Consider the following 16,981-nt stretch of genomic DNA (forward strand, 5'->3'; position numbering starts at 1 on the left):
TATGGAGCTAAATTCTTGAAAAAAATCACGTTAGAGCCTGTAAAGATTTTAAACTAAAGTGGACGTTCGCCTTCCAGCAGAACAACAAACCCAAACAGGCTGCAAGGGAACAGTTTGGATCAAAGCATCGAGTTTCGATCTTTCAAAAGCTTTTTAACTCTTTCGTCCACTTGATGTTATTCTGCAGCAAAGCAATGTGTTGTCTGCTCCAGAAAGAAGAAATATGAACTTTGACTTCATGCTGTTCTGTTTGTGTCAATCAGAGACCTGATGAGGAAGTGGTGGTGGACCAGGGAGGAACCAGCTCAGTGATGAACATTCACTATGAGAAAGAGGAGCTGGAAGGTGAGAACTATTTATATTTGGAAAACTGGGTTGATCTTAAATGTCTGGTGGTTGTCTTTTCCTGGGGGCATGCATTGGTTTTTCTTTGTGGTCCATCTGGCAGATTATTCTACAAATACAGATGCCAATCATAAGCATGTTCATGTCTGGGAAAACAAATTCATTTGCTCAGAGAAGAAGAAAAAAAAAAGAAGCATAGTGGGTCTGATTTTAACTTATAAACTGAATTTTTTCCTCCCACACTTTCTAGAGGAGTACAGCAGCACTTCATACTTTGTGTCACTGAAACTCAGAGATAATTTTACATAATTTAGAACAGAAGGAAGGATTTCCGGTCCTTGTTTCCTCGGGACTCCGCTGAAAACACTCGAGCCAGAACTGTCTGCCACCTCAGCCTACGACCCAATCAGGTCCAATTTGTTTGTTAGTAATGCTTATGTTTGCACATAACCACACAATTGTTTTATATCACATAAGCATCAAAATGAGAAGAAAAGGAATGTAAGGCATGAGGCACCAAACACATAAGAAAAAGAAAACAACCCAGATATAAAGATAAATATTCTGTAGTGGTTCTGCAAGCAGAACTAAATTGCGACATTCGTTTTGTTACGTCTTTTGTCACTGCTTTATATAAACCCTTTGGCATCAACTGGTTGCTTTACCTTCTCTCAGTTTGTTTCTGTGATTACCTATTTTGTACCTCTTTTGTTGTTTTTAAATTAAAATGTTTTATTTTTAAACATATTTCCATATTTCTTGATTGTGTGAAGCAGCTTAATCTGCAGGCCTGTTGGAAAGACGGTATATAAATACTGACTGATGCTTTTAGTCAGTGTTAGAGCCGCTGGTGGAGTTCAGAGTTAAGAAGTAAAGAGTTATTGATTCTATTTTAACACCTCTAGATTTGATACGGAAACACTTTGTTTTAACACTGGATTTTAACTACTAATAATAGACACCCTAGAGTTACAGACACAGAATGTGACTCTACTAGAGTAAAATTAACTCTGCTTTTGCATAAAGTCTACTAACACCAAAACATTTGACACTTTTGAATTTGCTGTGTAACCGCAGAGATAAATTTCACAAACAGGCTGCAGTTTGGCTACATCTTATTAAATTAATTTGTTGACTCAGGCACATCTCTAATCTAGTGAGTCCAAATAAAGCTGACTCACACATGCAGCTCTTGATTCCACTCATCCTCCTCTTGCCTTGTTTAGTTTCCCGTTTTCGCTCTCGTTCAGCTCTGTTTAGCTTTATTTATGCGATTCTCATTCACATTAATTAGCCTTGTGCAAAATGGGTCCATTGTGGAGCCAATTACATGCTGTCCGATTCAGTCGTTTTAATCGTCACAGTGCAACCACAAACTATTTTGCTGGAATTTTGGAAGGTGAAATAAATAGAAATAGGTAGTTTTCCAATGTCTTCTAATATCTGCACCTTAATTTTTTTTTTTTTTTTTACAAGAATATGAATTGTTGAATTTAAACACGGTGGGAAATAGGATGTTACTTGTAAAAATGGCTAAAAAGTCACACTTATAGAGACAAACTTTGTAATTTGAGCCGTGTTAGGGGATTAACTTCAGCTCAAAACTCTTCCTTTGATACCAGTTGTGGAATATTGTCAGATATTATCAGCTACGCCATCTACTAATGCCAGTAACGTGAAAAAAAAAGGCATATAAAAACCAAAGGGGTATTTGTCATGTTCTAATTCTGTTGAGATATTTGAGGTTAAACCGTGGCATCATTCTCAAACTTTTTGCAGCCGATATCTCCTTTTTTTTTTTTAAAAAGAGGTGTCCTGTATTTAACTTTGTTTGTTCGATGGCCCGAAAGCTGACCGGCCTTCCTGTCTGCACTGAAGAAACTTCATGTGGCTTTCTGTTGGCATTAGCTTTCTTTCTGTCATTTACCCATAAAGGTCAGATGTATGGAGAGCTTCACACATCTGTCAACAATTTCTCCCACCTCTAAACCTGAACCAGAGTTAACTTTTAGCCCGTAGGCTGGCTCTCTCACCCAGCCTGTCAATTTACAGAAGCCGTGTTTGATTCCTAATGGTGTCAGGTAAAAAAATCTCTTAGTAAACATTAGTAAAATCTTCACCTCTCCCGTTAGGACACAGGACTCTGTTTGTCGGGGTTCGGATGCCGAGGCAGAGCCATCGGCACCACAAACCCCACGGATCCCGCCACCGCAAGAAAGATAAAAGGGCAGGAAGCATCACGACACAACAGAGCGAGGACAGTGAGACAGCTGGCAGCAGTCACGGTAACACACACACACACAGCACCACACACACTCCGTCAATATAAAGATCTTCCTTTTTACTGTTTTGTATGACTCGTTACAGTCACACATATGCATGTGCCCACAGGCTCCTCCCACTCAGATCAATCCTGCTGATTTTCATCACATGGTTGTACGACCACTGCACTTCAGGCAACAATTGACGGGCCACTAATGACCCAATTAGGAACAGGACTGGATTTCTGTGTAGAGTCTTTTGTGAAAGTGAATGTGCTGCCATCTAAAGGCATGACATATGTAAGAGACTGTGTCCAGAACTAAGCTTCACCTCTGTGTCTCTCCTTCTTCCCTCGCTCCCTCATATTCTTTCACTCCATCAGACACGCCGTCCCAGCGGGTCCAGTTCATCCTGGGCACAGAGGAGGATGCGGAGCACGCGTCCCATGAGCTGTTCACCGAGCTGGACGAGATCTGTGTGAAGGATGGCAAAGACGCCGAGTGGAAGGAAACGGCCAGGTCAGGAAGCCTCCGCAGGGAGAAGCTGAAAACAGAGCCTGTAATAAAGTGTCTCACTGCAGGGCTGGCAGAACGAGATCCATACATGTACAGCTGGTTATTACATTTACAGCTCAGGGAATCATTTATCGCTTCAGGTGAGAAGATGAATTACAAAATGCTACTTTCAAAAGGAGCAGAATTTCAGATTTACATGCTAATGTCAAGCCTTCGAGCCCCTATAAAATAATTGTGCAAATCTTCTGTTACGATGTTGAAAATGGGAGAGGGAAAGTAATCTCTCCTTGCAGTTTGCTGCTGGTAAAAAGCTGGTCTGCACTGATCAGACTTTCGAGAATAAAGTAAAAACAAACCAACATTGAACTTAGGAAAAAGCCTTCTGAATCAAGTCAAATAATTTTAGCAATGTAGGTAAAATGTCCGACGAAGCCAAGCGCAGAGAAACTTTCCAGGCAGAATACTTAAATAGATCATAAACATTGGATGATTTACAGCAGGAAAAAGGAGGAAGAGACGAGGCATGGAGCAAAGACGGTGAAATAATGGAGGTGTCACAAAGAATAACAGAAAGAGCCAGTGGAGAACAACAACACTGAAATGTTACATAAACACTGATGAGTGGCGAATGGCAGGGGAACCAGAGGAGCTGATCAGAGACGTGAGGAAGAGGAAGATGGACAGCAGGTGTGCCGCGAAGCAGGCTGACAACAGGGCAGGAGAAACACAGGAGGAAAGAATAATGTGAGAAACTACAATCTGGAGCACAAAGGGGCAAGACAGATGAATAAAATAACTAAAACAACTGAATAAGATAAAATGGCAAGAGCTCACAGGAAATGATCAAAACGGAAAAACAAATGATACCCCAGGTCCAAACACCTACATATCGAGATATTAATTTTGGAGTTTTTGCCTTTATTGTCTGGTTTTTCTTTTGAGAAAATCAGGTCTGACGCAAAACTAATTAGTTCAAATCGCTTCACTTATGCAGCACCGATTCAACAAATCCATGTTGCTTTCATCAATAAAAATAATCGAGACAGATTCAACGTTAGTTACGTACAGTTTAGTCCTCGTTGTAAAACAATGAACGTTCATTATTCGAATTGGTAAAACTTTTATTATCTAAGGAAACCCAGCTGACTGCATCAAAATAAAATCAGAAATTGTCCCGGTAATTACTGTGATGAGTGATTATATTTTGGTTTTGAGACTATTTTCAATAATGCTAGCTCACTCTCTCAAACACGGTGCAAGTGGAAGATATTTCAACAAAAAACTGTAAATAAACCAGAAATAAAAGGCACACTCAACCAAAACCATAATCAAATGAAGTGTGGTGTGTAAGCAAAATTTCCCTTCAAAATATTAATCATCAGAAAGGAAATTGATTTACTTTATCATGTGAATAATTGATTCTTTGCTTACAAGTCGCTGAGCATTTACTTCTCCTGAATGAACGTGAACAGCTTTTGCAGCAAACCCTGAGCACGTATCTTTATGAGGAAGAAACATCCAGGCTGACCCTGAGCGGCCATCTGTCACGACCAGCCGGGGGTTTAACAGAACAAAGCAAATAAAACGAAACACAGAAGCGGGAATCTAGAAGTACTTTCACTATTAAACAAAAGCAGAGCTGATGGTAGCAGAAAAACTAGAGAAGCCAAAAGCTTCTCTCGCGCATCATCTTCCTTTAATCCAGATTCAATTCAGTAATCGGTTCAGTTTGTTTACATCGCGCTACTTTAAGTAAAACATCAACACCACTCAAGGGTTAAACTAGAAATATTTAAACTGGACTCTATTGAGGTGAAGCTCCTGATCTGCTGCTTGTTTTTATGTTGCAGGTGGCTGAAGTTTGAGGAGGACGTGGAGGACGGCGGAGAGAGGTGGAGCAAGCCTTACGTCGCCACACTTTCCCTCCACAGCCTGTTCGAGCTGCGCAGCTGCATCATCAATGGCAGCGTGCTGCTGGACATGCGAGCCGACTCCATTGAGGAGATAGCAGGTGAGAAATTTCCTCTCGCGTGTAAACCAGCATCTCAACATCAGAATGCTAGAAGACACGTGAAAGGTTGTCACGGATGTTGCAAAAAGTCCGTTTTCGTTGTGATAATGGCCAACATCCGTTTTTATGAGCTTTGCTGGAACTTTCCTTTTGTAGAAATGAGACTTATTGATATAAACCGGGACGCAAAAACATTCAACGAGCTCTTTATTTCAAGATCAAAGTGATTTATAGATAACATGAACGTTTTGCATAAGGTGGACATGACAATGGTCAATACTCTAACTTTTCTTCATAGAGGTTACAACTGAGCTGATTCACATTAATCACTCTGTACCTAAATATTTTAACTGAATTCATATAAAACATGAACTACTTTTTTCTTTTTGTTAGTTTGTAATGCTTGTTGCATATACTCTAATTGGTGAATAAAAAAAAGTTAAGATGCCATAATTAGCACATCAATAATGGTGTCATGTAACATTTACATTTTGAACATTTGAAAGTTCAGTTCCTTTTGGGGGTTTTTCTCTCCTGGTTTGTCTTTCTCACATAATTTGTTTTCTTTTATTTATATAATCTCCTGCTTTAGAGTCCAGACACCAAAATCAGAAATAATTTGGACAGAAAAACATTTTCATTCCACTACAAACTTAGTGTTCCTCTTTGACCAAATACTGTCAAACAAAATCATCATGCACAAAGACAAATGACATTTTTTGTGTTGTTATTTTGGCTTAACTTAATTTGTATAATGACCAGCTAGCACTGCTAGAAGTGACAGAATGCATTGGGATGCAACTTTATCTCTCTCTCTGCTGCGTCTGCAAACCCACAACCCGTACTCACCCCCTGCCTGCAGAAGGCTCTTGCAGAGTACAAGCAGAAATGAACTGCAGAAACAAATGAGTATAATCTATCATGTTCACGCTTAAGGCATAAGCCTTGAGTTTAAGGCAAAGGAAGGAGGCATACTATATCAGTTATGGGTCCCTACAGAGGCTCGTATAAGTGTAACAACCTAAACCTTGCAAGTATGTGCGCGCACACACACACAGCATTTTTTTCACAGCTTTGTCTTGCTTAAATAAGTTTTTTCTTAAAGTTTCTCATGTTAGATTTTATTCACTCCAACACAGGCAGTGACTTAAAGTTTGTCATGTTAAGACAAACATTTTCAAGTGGAAGATCTTCAAGTCAACTCATGAAAATGTTAAAGGCATTTTTACACCATAGTCTTGCCTCAGATAAAAGTAAAACATTAACTTTTTTTATATTCATGCATTTATCTTGACTTTGCTTTCTAATCTAATTTCTAAACAGATAATAAGAGCTGACTTTATTATCTTTTCATCATAATGTTTGAAGTTACACATTGAAACGGAGAAACAAGGAGCAAGAAAACAACAGACTTCTTGATAACATAAGGCCATGTTAGCTTTAGTTTTAATTCGTTAACACACATAACCTTGCAGCCCTTAAAGCTTCCCGGGCTTTACTGCATGCAGGCTTCATTGTGTTGCTCTGTTGTCGTTGTCCTTATTAACACGTTTCACTGAGGTCAGCTCATTATCGCTGATCTTAAAGTGCGCTCAGAATAAATTCACTTACTGCAGACAAAATGTGCGTGAGAGAATCTCCTGGTGGCTGTGGGTAAAGAAAGGAAGCAGACTAATGCACAGTCTTGTGCTGACTAAACAAGTCAGCTTGAAAGGACAAGTAAGACGCAGACAGAAGCTGTTGTTCTTCAGGTCCATATGGTCTCATATGTCAGCAGCATTGATTCAGCTTCAGCAGCACATAGGCTGCTCTTACCTCAGACAGACAGATGTATGAGAACACTGGTGTAACACAGAAATTGGAAAAAGATTAGTGAAATTACAACATTTCTTGTTCAATTTAATATTTTTTCAGTTGTTTATGAGCTAAAAGTTCATAATTAGTTATAATTCATATTAACTTCTGGAAACAAGGAATGTGTAAAGATATAAAAATATCTAAATGCAATGAAAGTGGAAGAAGTGTGGTCTTCTTACGTTGGGAACCGTCTTCTTATGGTGATGTATCCAGAAAGGAGAAAAAGGACAGGAGAAATGTTGTGGGGACTGTAAATTGGAGAACTAACCAACCGGAACTGCACACAGAGATTTAAAAGCACAAAAAAAGTCCACATGAGGTTCTGACAATGTCTCTGTCAAAATGTTAATCCAAGAGCATCATCTGTCGAACTCTGTTCATCTGTGCTTTTGACCTGACACAGTTACTTAAAGTTAAGTAACAACATTGGAAGTTGTTTGTTAGAATTTCCTGCATGGTGGATCATTTTGGAAAAAATGCTCAGTGCATCCTCTTCCATGTGACAACACATCCATTTGACAAACTGCTATTTAAAAAAGACTTATTGTTATAAGTCTATTCTCTGTTTACAGTCATGATCAGATGCATTTGAGTGCGGTAGCAGATTCTATATAGTCAGCCATATGAAACTGTGTCTTTGATCCTAGGGGTGCAACTCCAAAAGCTCATTTTCTGTCAGAAATCGACATTTTAAAAGTATCTTTTTGATTTGAAAACAATTAAAGGGCTAATTGTGAAGATTTCAGGCTCTAACATGTGATGTCAGACCTTCTCCACGGAGACAAAAGCAGTCGTGGTTAGCAAACTAGATAAATACTATTTTATTAAGTCTCAGCTGCTTTTGCCCACAAGCCCAGTGTGAGTCTAAAATTGCGTTGCAGACATGGTTCTGGATCACCAGGAGGCGTCGCACGAGCTGGATGACACCGTCAGAGTTAGGGTGCGTGAGGCTCTGCTGAAGAGACACCATCACCAAAACGAGAAGAAGAAAAACCTGATTCCAATGGTACGCTCCATCACCGAGGGAGCCCGCAAACAGTCCGAGCCTCAGGTAGTAGGTACGACTCATCACACACTCATCGGTGGGGAGCGGTTTTAATTTTGCAGGACTAAAGCAACAGACACACAAGTTACATTGCTTTGCAAAAGTGTTCACACCCCTTGAAAAGTTTTCACGTTTCGTCACATTACAACCACACACTGTGTGGAGTATGTATGGACAGCAGTTTTTAAGTCTTGCCACAACTCTCAGTTTGGTTTAGGGTTGGACTTTGGCTGTTACATTTCATTCTCTAAAAAATTTTCGTCCAGGATTGCCTTGTGTTTCAGCTCCATCCCATTAAATCCTGCCAGTTTCTTCATCCCCACTGATGAAAAGCATTCCCACAGCATGATGCTGATGGAAGTGAGTACAGGGAGGTGTGCAGTGCTTTTCCCAGTTTGTGGAAACCTTTGGATGGTTTTCATGGCTCCCTTACACATTGGTGGACTTTAATCACCACTAAGGTCACTTCTGAAGCCAACTGGATGCACTAGATTTCACCTATCGGATTAAAAGGGGCCAAATGCAAACGAATGCAACACTTTTCACCTTTTATTTGTAACATATTGAAAATGATAATTTCCCTTCATTGTTGTGGTTGTTGATTGCTTTGTGTTAGTCTAAAAAGAATGAATACTTTTTGAAAGGCACCACAGAATCCTCTTCAAGCAGTAATCCTCCAGTACTTCATTGCTTCCGAGAATTAAGAAACTGGCAAGAGGAATCTAACTTTTGGAGATTTATTTTTCACACTTTGTTCTTGGAATGATATTTTCTCTGATTCAGCTGCGTTTTCTGTGAATCACATACATGCACACACCCACACTTTACCATCCATTAGGCTCCGCCACGTCTCCCCAGCCTCCTCTGCCGATGGAACCGGCCAAGAACGGCGCTGGACCGGACAGCAGTCAAGTGGACCTCAGTAAGGTAAACAAACCGGCTGAGGATTTCTCATTCATTTCATTAATATGGATGAATAATGGAAAATATATCATTTGTTATTTATGAATATTCACATGCTCATCTCAATACAGGTTACAGTATTGAGATGAGCTACAAATTATTTTTACCTCTAGTGCAGGAGGTGGATGTTTTAAATCTGTGCTTCAGTCTGGTAGTTTTCTCTTTTTGCTGCAACAGGTTGACCTGCACTTCATGAAGAAGATCCCAGAAGGCGCCGAGGCCTCAAATGTGCTGGTCGGTGTCCTGGACTTCCTGGAGAGGCCCGTTGTTGCGTTTGTACGCCTTTCCCCTGCTGTTCTGCTCACTGGACTCACTGAGGTTCCCATCCCCACCAGGTAGACAGCCACAGCTCCATCAGGCCTTGCTGGCAGGTCATGTTAATTCAGCTTTCAAAGGAGAGTTTATGAAGTATGGTTTATCTGCTGGTCCAAATCAGATTCCTCTTTATCCTTCTGGGCCCTGATGGAAAAGCTCAGCAGTACCACGAAATTGGACGTTCGATGGCGACTATTATGACGGATGAGGTGAGAGACCTTTAAGATTTTTCAGAACCATTCACTCTATTGAACTTTTTAGCATTTTTTTTTTTTTGCAATAATCACAGTTTGTGTGTTTTTTTTTTCTTTTCTTTACCTGAGTAAAAATAAATGCATGCCAGTTTTTATTATTATTATTATTATTATTATTATTATTATTATTATTATTATTATTATTATTATTGTTGTTGTTGTTATTTTTCTCCCACATCCCTGTAATGCACTACTTCGTGTTGGCACATTACAAAAGAAAATGAAAAAGTTAAAGAGGTGTGAATACCTTTGCAAAAATATTGCAGCTTCTGAACCACCGATGACAGAAAAACTGAACATCTTTCTTGCAACGTTTTTCTTTAATTATTTTTAAATTTCTTATTGGATCAGATCTTCCACAACGTAGCGTACAAGGCGAAGGACAGAAGCGACCTGCTGGCAGGGATAGACGAGTTTCTGGACCAGGTGACTGTCCTGCCACCAGGAGAGTGGGACCCTTCCATCCGAATAGAGCCCCCAAAGAACGTCCCCTCTCAGGTAATGCATCTTACTTTTCAGCCCTGGATTTTAACCTCACTAGAGGCATTCAGAGTTGTTTATGTAACATGTGAGACTTGTTTTTTTTTGTTTTGTTTTTTTTTTTTGCTTGCTTCTGACCTGCAGGAGAAGAGAAAAATGCCTGGAGTCCCCAACGGCACAACCCTGCAGGTAGAAGAACCACAACATGCTGAACACCACGGGCCGGAGCTGCAGAGGACAGGAAGGTAAGCAGCTGACCAGTCAGGTTTGTTACAGACGTGTTGCTTAATTATGATCAATATGGATGATTCTGACTGAATGTGCAAACCTTTTAGCATTCTGCTTCTTAGTTGCTGCTATGGGCAAAAACTGAATTTCTGAAGAAATGAGATGGGACAATATTAAGGGCCCAAAGAGGATTAAAGCACTTCTCAGATACTTTGTAAAAGGTTTTGTATTTTTCTTTCTGCTTGATAATTATGCACCACTTAATATAGATCAATCACACAGAAACCCAGTGAAATACATTTAAGTTTGTGGCCACAATCTGCAAAACATTCGCAAGGCCGTGTATGTCACCTATTAGCTCCTCAAAAAAATGTTTTTTTTTTAAAGATTTTGTGGCACTAGTGACCTTTATTCATCAGTAGCCTGACATGGAGAGAGGCAGAGAGGCGGGGAAGAGACGCAGTAAATGGCCTGGGGTCAGGAAATGAACCCAGAGCAGCTGTGTCAAGGACCACAGCCTACAAATATGCATCTTCTGCTCTGCCACCGAGCCATATGGTGCCCACTTCTGTACTTTCTGAAAAAGACTGGTGATTATTTACCTGGTGTTATTTGGTTTGTTTTTAAAAAGTGGCAACATGTTTGCCATCGTCATACATATAAATATAGCAGCGCTTGTTTTCTCTCTAAAATGAACAACCTGTCATCAGGTTGTTCGGCGGCCTCATACTGGACATCAAGAGGAAAGCTCCTTTCTATGTGAGTGACTTCAAGGACGGCCTGAGCCTCCAGTGTGTGGCCTCCTTCCTCTTCCTCTACTGCGCCTGCATGTCTCCTGTCATCACTTTTGGAGGACTGCTGGGGGAAGCGACTGAAGGACGTATTGTAAGAGCAAAACCGTATTTACGCCACTCTGCGGTGCTGTTTGTTCTCATCATGTGTGAGTGAAGACGAATCAAACACAATGCAATACCACCACCCGTTCCAGAGCGCCATAGAGTCGTTGTTTGGTGCTTCGATGACTGGAGTGGCCTACTCTCTGTTCGCTGGGCAGCCTCTCACCATTCTGGGCAGCACAGGTCCAGTACTGGTTTTTGAGAAGATACTCTTCAAATTCTGCAAGTACGTTGAGAAATTAAACGGCTCCTTTGCTGGCTAGTCAGGCCTTCGTCGGCCTCCTCTGACCCCCGCCTCTCTTTTCTTTCTCAGGGACTACGATCTGTCATATTTGTCTCTCCGGGCTTGCATTGGCCTGTGGACGGCACTGCTGTGTTTCATGTTAGTGGCCACAGACGCTAGCTCTCTGGTTTGCTACATCACTCGGTTCACTGAGGAGGCATTCGCCGCCCTCATCTGCCTCATCTTCATCTACGAGGCCTTGGAGAAACTGTTTCACTTGGGGGAGCTGTACCCCTTCAATGCAAACAGCGAGCTGGACAAACTCACGCTAGCATAGTGAGTAAACGGCTTCTTGTTTTTTTTTTTCCCTCTGTGTGTTTGTAACTTATTTGCATCTTTTTTCCAAACCCTTGTAAGAACAAAAAGAAAAAAGTAAACAGAACCCAAACATATTCATTTAGTCAGTCAGCAAATGTTAATTTCCTGTTTTGTGTCCATCTCTCTGTGTAGCTGCAGGTGTTCACAGCCTGATAATCCCAGTAATAAAACCTTAGAGCTGTGGAGCGAGAGAAACATCACGGCCTGGGCTGTATCCTGGGAAAACCTGACTGTCAAGGTCATTTCGTTACATCTATATGCTTTCCATTCATTCATCATCCCTGCATGCTGTGATTTATTTCTGCCATATTTTTGATTGTCCAAAAAAAAAAAAAAAACACACATAATCCTGCCACTATTTTATTTATGTTTGTGTTTTTAATAAATAATTCATATTTAAAGAGGAAAGTATGTTAGTTTTGCAAGTTTACAGTTTTTTTTTTTTATCAGATACTTTACCTTCAAATAATTTCGCATTCATCGAGCGTCGTTGACAGGAAAACCTGTTTGTTTTTGTTCATTATCACTTGAAGCTACACGCTGTTTGCTAAGAAATGACCAAATAACATTCTAACTTTATTTTGTTTGGTGTTTCAAAGAGAGAAATAAGCTACGCCAGTTCAATGCTATTGAGCTCCATCCGTTGCTTTGGGTTTTAAAGAACAAAAACCAATTACAAATATTAGCTTTTATGACACACAGCAATCTGTGGCCAAAGAAGAGAAAATGAGGGAAGTTAAGTGACTTAGTGCGTCCTCTAAAAAATACCTAGAAAAAGATTGTCACATTGTTACCAAGGCATGTCATTAACTTTTCAGTCAATATGTAGCTCACCTACAAGGCCTTTTCTGCCTGAGGCTGCATCCTTCTGTTGTTTATATTTCTTTGCTTCAGAATGTTTTTTTTTCTTTTTGGTTAACATTCAACAAAATCTCACCTTCCCTTTACCAGTTAATCTCTCTGAAGGACATCTGTAAGGCTGACATTTCTAGCATTTCATCTTGACAACACAAAGGTGTTTGTTATTTTCAGGAACATGTAATTACTTTGTTTTTTATTATTATTATTATTATTATTATACTTTTACCCAATCAGCTCAAATAAAGGGGTCTCCATGTTGTTTTTTCTTGAGTCTGGGCTGAAATCTGTCTGCGTCCCCACAGGAGTGTATGAGCCTTCAAGGACACTTTGTTGGGACAGCATGTGGACACCACGGTCCCTTCACCCCAGATGTTCTCTTCTGGTCCATCATCTTGTTTTTTTCAACGTTCTTCATGTCGGCCTTCCTCAAGCAGTTTAAGACAAGTCGTTATTTCCCCACCAAGGTACCTCACCACCTTGTTGATGTATGATGGTTGGCAGGATCATGTTTTTTTATATATATATATATATATTCTTAGCAGGGACCCGTCAAAGTTGATTGGAAGATGAATGGAAGCAAACAGAGTAAATAAATGGAAGAAATATCTGAGATTAGGCTGGAGGTTTACCTTTCAGCAGTCCAACGACTCTAAACATACAGCCAGAGATGCAATGAAAGCTTTTCGAGCAAAGAATACCCCTGAGTTAGAATGGCCTAGTCAAAGTCTAGCCCAAGTCCCGGACTTGAAAATGACTATTTATTGCCATTTTTCAAAGTGGAATGGAAATATTGTTCCCTAGATGTTCGAATCCGGCAGAGACATACCTCAACAGATTTATAGGTGTGATTGTAGCAAATCAACACCAGAGGAGAAAATCGAGCGGTTGGTTGTACTGTTTTTTATTTTTGGAGCATCAGAGAAAAGAGGGCCAAATACAAACACATGTAATGTTTTTGTGATTTGTACAAAATGTTGAAAATTTTGAATAGTTGCGCTTTCGTTTCATATTTTGTTTTTTTTTTGTTTTTTTAGTCTGTCACATGAATTCCTGCATTTTGTTTGTGGTTGACAAAATGTGTGGAGATTCAAGGGATATGAGTAATTTAAGAAGATAAAATTGTTTGAGATTGTTTACGTTCAACTTTAATTGAGTCAATAGCAACAGACATCTAAATGCAGCAATCTGTCTCTCCTAGGTGCGGTCCATGATCAGTGACTTTGCAGTGTTTCTTACAATTGTCGTCATGGTCCTGCTCGACTTTGCCGTTGGAGTGCCATCCCAAAAGCTGAAGGTGCCAAGCAAATTCCAGGTAATTCCATAGAAATGTCCAAGAAATATATGTCTAAACAATATGTAAGTGCAGATGAAAAGCTGTTAAAGTAAAGAAAAGTTGGAAGTAAACAAAATTCACCTTGCTTTCAACACTTTTCCCAGTTTTCAGCACTTATTTGTGAGCTAAATTAGGACAACTTGTTGCAGGGAAATAGCGATACAAATGTCAACATGCGCACCCCTGCTCTTTTCCTGCAGCCTACCAGAGATGATAGAGGTTGGTTGATCAATCCAATCGGGCGCAACCCTTGGTGGACAGCCCTGGTTGCATCTATTCCCGCTCTTCTCTGCACCATCCTCATCTTCATGGACCAACAGATAACTGCTGTCATCATCAACCGCAAGGAGCACAAACTACTGGCAAGAGGAAAATAAAAAAATAATAAAAATACTGCTTCAGGCTTGGATTCTGAACCCGTAACTGACCCGATCTCTGTTTTACAGAAAGGCTGTGGGTACCATCTAGACCTGCTGATGGTGGGGGTGATGCTGGTTGTGTGCTCCATCATGGGACTGCCTTGGTTCGTGGCAGCCACTGTGCTGTCCATCTCTCATGTCAACAGCCTGAAACTGGAGTCGGAGAGCGCAGCTCCGGGAGAGCAGCCGCGCTTCCTGGGCATCAGAGAGCAGCGACTCACGGGCCTGGTGATCTTCCTGCTCATGGGATGCTCCGTGTTCATGACTGGAGCCCTGCAGGTGGGTCACAATCACAATGCAGGTCTGATGAGTAAAGAAATGAAGGGATGGAAAAGTGGCAACACTTGACTTGACTGTTATGTGCCAAAGTTATTTATTATATCAACAATGTATGTCTAATGAAGTGTAACTCTGACGTTTTTCCTATTTCAGTTTATTCCTATGCCTGTATTGTACGGAGTTTTTCTTTACATGGGAGCATCTTCATTAAAAGGCATTCAGGTAAAACTATATTTCTTTATGAACCACACATCTATGAGAGCTTTTTTTTTTTGCTCTTCAAAGTAGTAAAATTGCAACATTAAATAATTTTCAAAAATTTGTTTAATGACTTACTTACAAAAAGTAACACGAAGGTTTTCATCTCAACTTTCCAATAAAAATGTCATATCTAAAAATGTGTCCATCTGTTTATCTGCCCAGTTCAACTAATTTGACTTTTCTACTGCGCCTTTTCAATAAAAAGACAATGACTCCAGATTATTTTGCTGCTTTCTCAAGAGCAACGGCAAGTGAACAAAATTATGCACAATCATTATCTGCATTTCAGCTAAGGGCTTTTAATGATGCATTACAATAGTTTTTGTTAAAGTTTGAATGGTTTTGGTTTTAGTTCTTTGCATAGTTTGCACATTTTCAGTAAAATTTAGGTTGGGAGTTCTCTTGAACATCCGATTCAAAGCCACTTAAAGAGTAAAATCTGGGTTAGATTAATGATATTTGGGTACAAACAGATTTACAAATAATACAATAAACACATCCAAACCGGTTTTGAATAATATTAATGTTTCCATTATGAATATCTACGGTCTGTGCTTAAGCAGTCTCTGCTTCTTCTCTTAATGTCAGATGATTATTTTCAGATTGAGGAAGGTTTTGCTTCCCTTGGATGTCGTCCACTAACATTATGCAGTCTGTTTCTCACTCTGAGCTGTCACAGACACTGTGATAAACCTCATGCCAAGCCTGAGGCACTTGTGAATTTCTTTTTAATTTATGCAAGTAGCACACTGCTTGCACTGGGATTTTAGCAGGACTCTGACAGTGACTGGTGGAGCGAAGGCTGGCTCTGTTTGTCTTGATTATTCCCGTAAATGTTCCTCTGCCCGTCTTTCTTTCGTTGTGTATTTTCCATCGTTAGAAACATCCCTTCATTCCAAAACCAAAGCTTTCTGGATTTTGTGCTGAATTTTTTATTACATATCAGCTCTTTCTTATTTTGTCGTTTCAGTTTCAATGTATTCACACAGGTCATCAATTGCATTCATAACAATTGATGGTTTGTTGAGGGTAATGTGCTGTGGCAATGTTATACCACTTTGCAAACAGTTTGGCATGTTGGTTATCAAGTTTGGTTCTGATATATTTCAACTGCAACTCTGTAAATAAAAACCAACTTGGATTTCATCACTCATTCCACACCAGTGGACTCTGTTTTCTGATTAGCCGACCTCTGAAGGCAGTTAGTTACACTAGATTTTAAAAGTCGCTGCTGTGTATCCATGGCGCTTGGATGGATGTCAGTTTTTGGATGTCTTTCATGACTGAATTTTCAATTTACGATTTGTGTGTTTTCTTTGTTTTAAAAAGGAAATGATCAGCATGCAATCTCCAATCTCTCATGTAGTCTGCAATTCACCAGTGTTAATCGTTCTGTAGTGGTCTTCCTCTGCACTTGCTGATTTTTTATTTACTTCTAATCTTCTGTTCTGACTGTTTTCGTCTCAGTTCTTTGACCGCCTAAAGCTTTTTGGTATGCCAGCGAAGCACCAGCCAGACTTCATCTACCTGAGACACGTCCCTTTGAGGAAGGTGCATCTGTTCACTGTGACTCAGCTCACCTGTCTGGTGCTACTCTGGGTCATTAAGACCTCCCCTGCTGCGATCATCTTCCCCATGATGGTAATTATTGTCACTGAACAAAACCACTTCATTTGTTCTTCCAGTTTCTCTCTAGTCAGGATCTTGTTTTACTCCTGGTCCTGCAGGTCCTGGCTCTGGTTTTCATCCGGAAGCTGCTGGACTTGTGCTTCTCAAAACGAGAGCTGAGCTACCTCGATGACTTGATGCCTGAGTGGAAGAAGAAAAACCTGGATGATGCTTCCAAAAAATTGGAAGAGGTAATCTGAGTGAGCGGGGAAATCTTCAAATGTTTTGTTAATTCCTCTTATTTATGGCCGCGCCTGTGTTTGTATCATGCAGGAATCGCAAGAAATGCTGAGCTTGAAAAGAGATGAATCAGCTACTGTTCAGATTACGATGGAGGGAAGCAGACTTGTTCAAAAAGCACATGATCCCAAGTGAGACACACACACAC

The 16,981-nt window shown here is 40.2% G+C and overlaps 1 protein-coding gene across 1 annotated transcript; it reads left to right on the forward strand.

The window, feature by feature from the left end:
• The first annotated feature begins 257 nt into the window (after positions 1-257).
• LOC106942222 (electroneutral sodium bicarbonate exchanger 1-like) lies at positions 258-16,975 on the forward strand. Its single transcript, XM_015025454.1, has 22 exons — positions 258-345; positions 2,478-2,630; positions 2,990-3,125; positions 4,973-5,133; positions 7,872-8,048; positions 8,874-8,962; positions 9,176-9,333; positions 9,435-9,522; positions 9,919-10,065; positions 10,192-10,292; positions 10,986-11,160; positions 11,264-11,397; positions 11,485-11,730; positions 11,905-12,010; positions 12,936-13,097; positions 13,832-13,945; positions 14,167-14,328; positions 14,413-14,664; positions 14,818-14,886; positions 16,393-16,566; positions 16,653-16,784; positions 16,867-16,975. The coding sequence occupies exons 1-22, from the start codon at positions 312-314 to the stop codon at positions 16,966-16,968; spliced, it is 3,072 nt and encodes a 1,023-aa protein (XP_014880940.1). The 5' UTR covers positions 258-311; the 3' UTR covers positions 16,969-16,975.
• The last annotated feature ends 6 nt before the right edge of the window (positions 16,976-16,981 follow it).

The sequence above is a fragment of the Poecilia latipinna genome, unplaced genomic scaffold (genome assembly GCF_001443285.1).
Source record: "Poecilia latipinna isolate Pla-1442-1.1 unplaced genomic scaffold, P_latipinna-1.0 Scaffold4123, whole genome shotgun sequence".
Taxonomy (NCBI): Eukaryota; Metazoa; Chordata; class Actinopteri; order Cyprinodontiformes; family Poeciliidae; genus Poecilia; species Poecilia latipinna.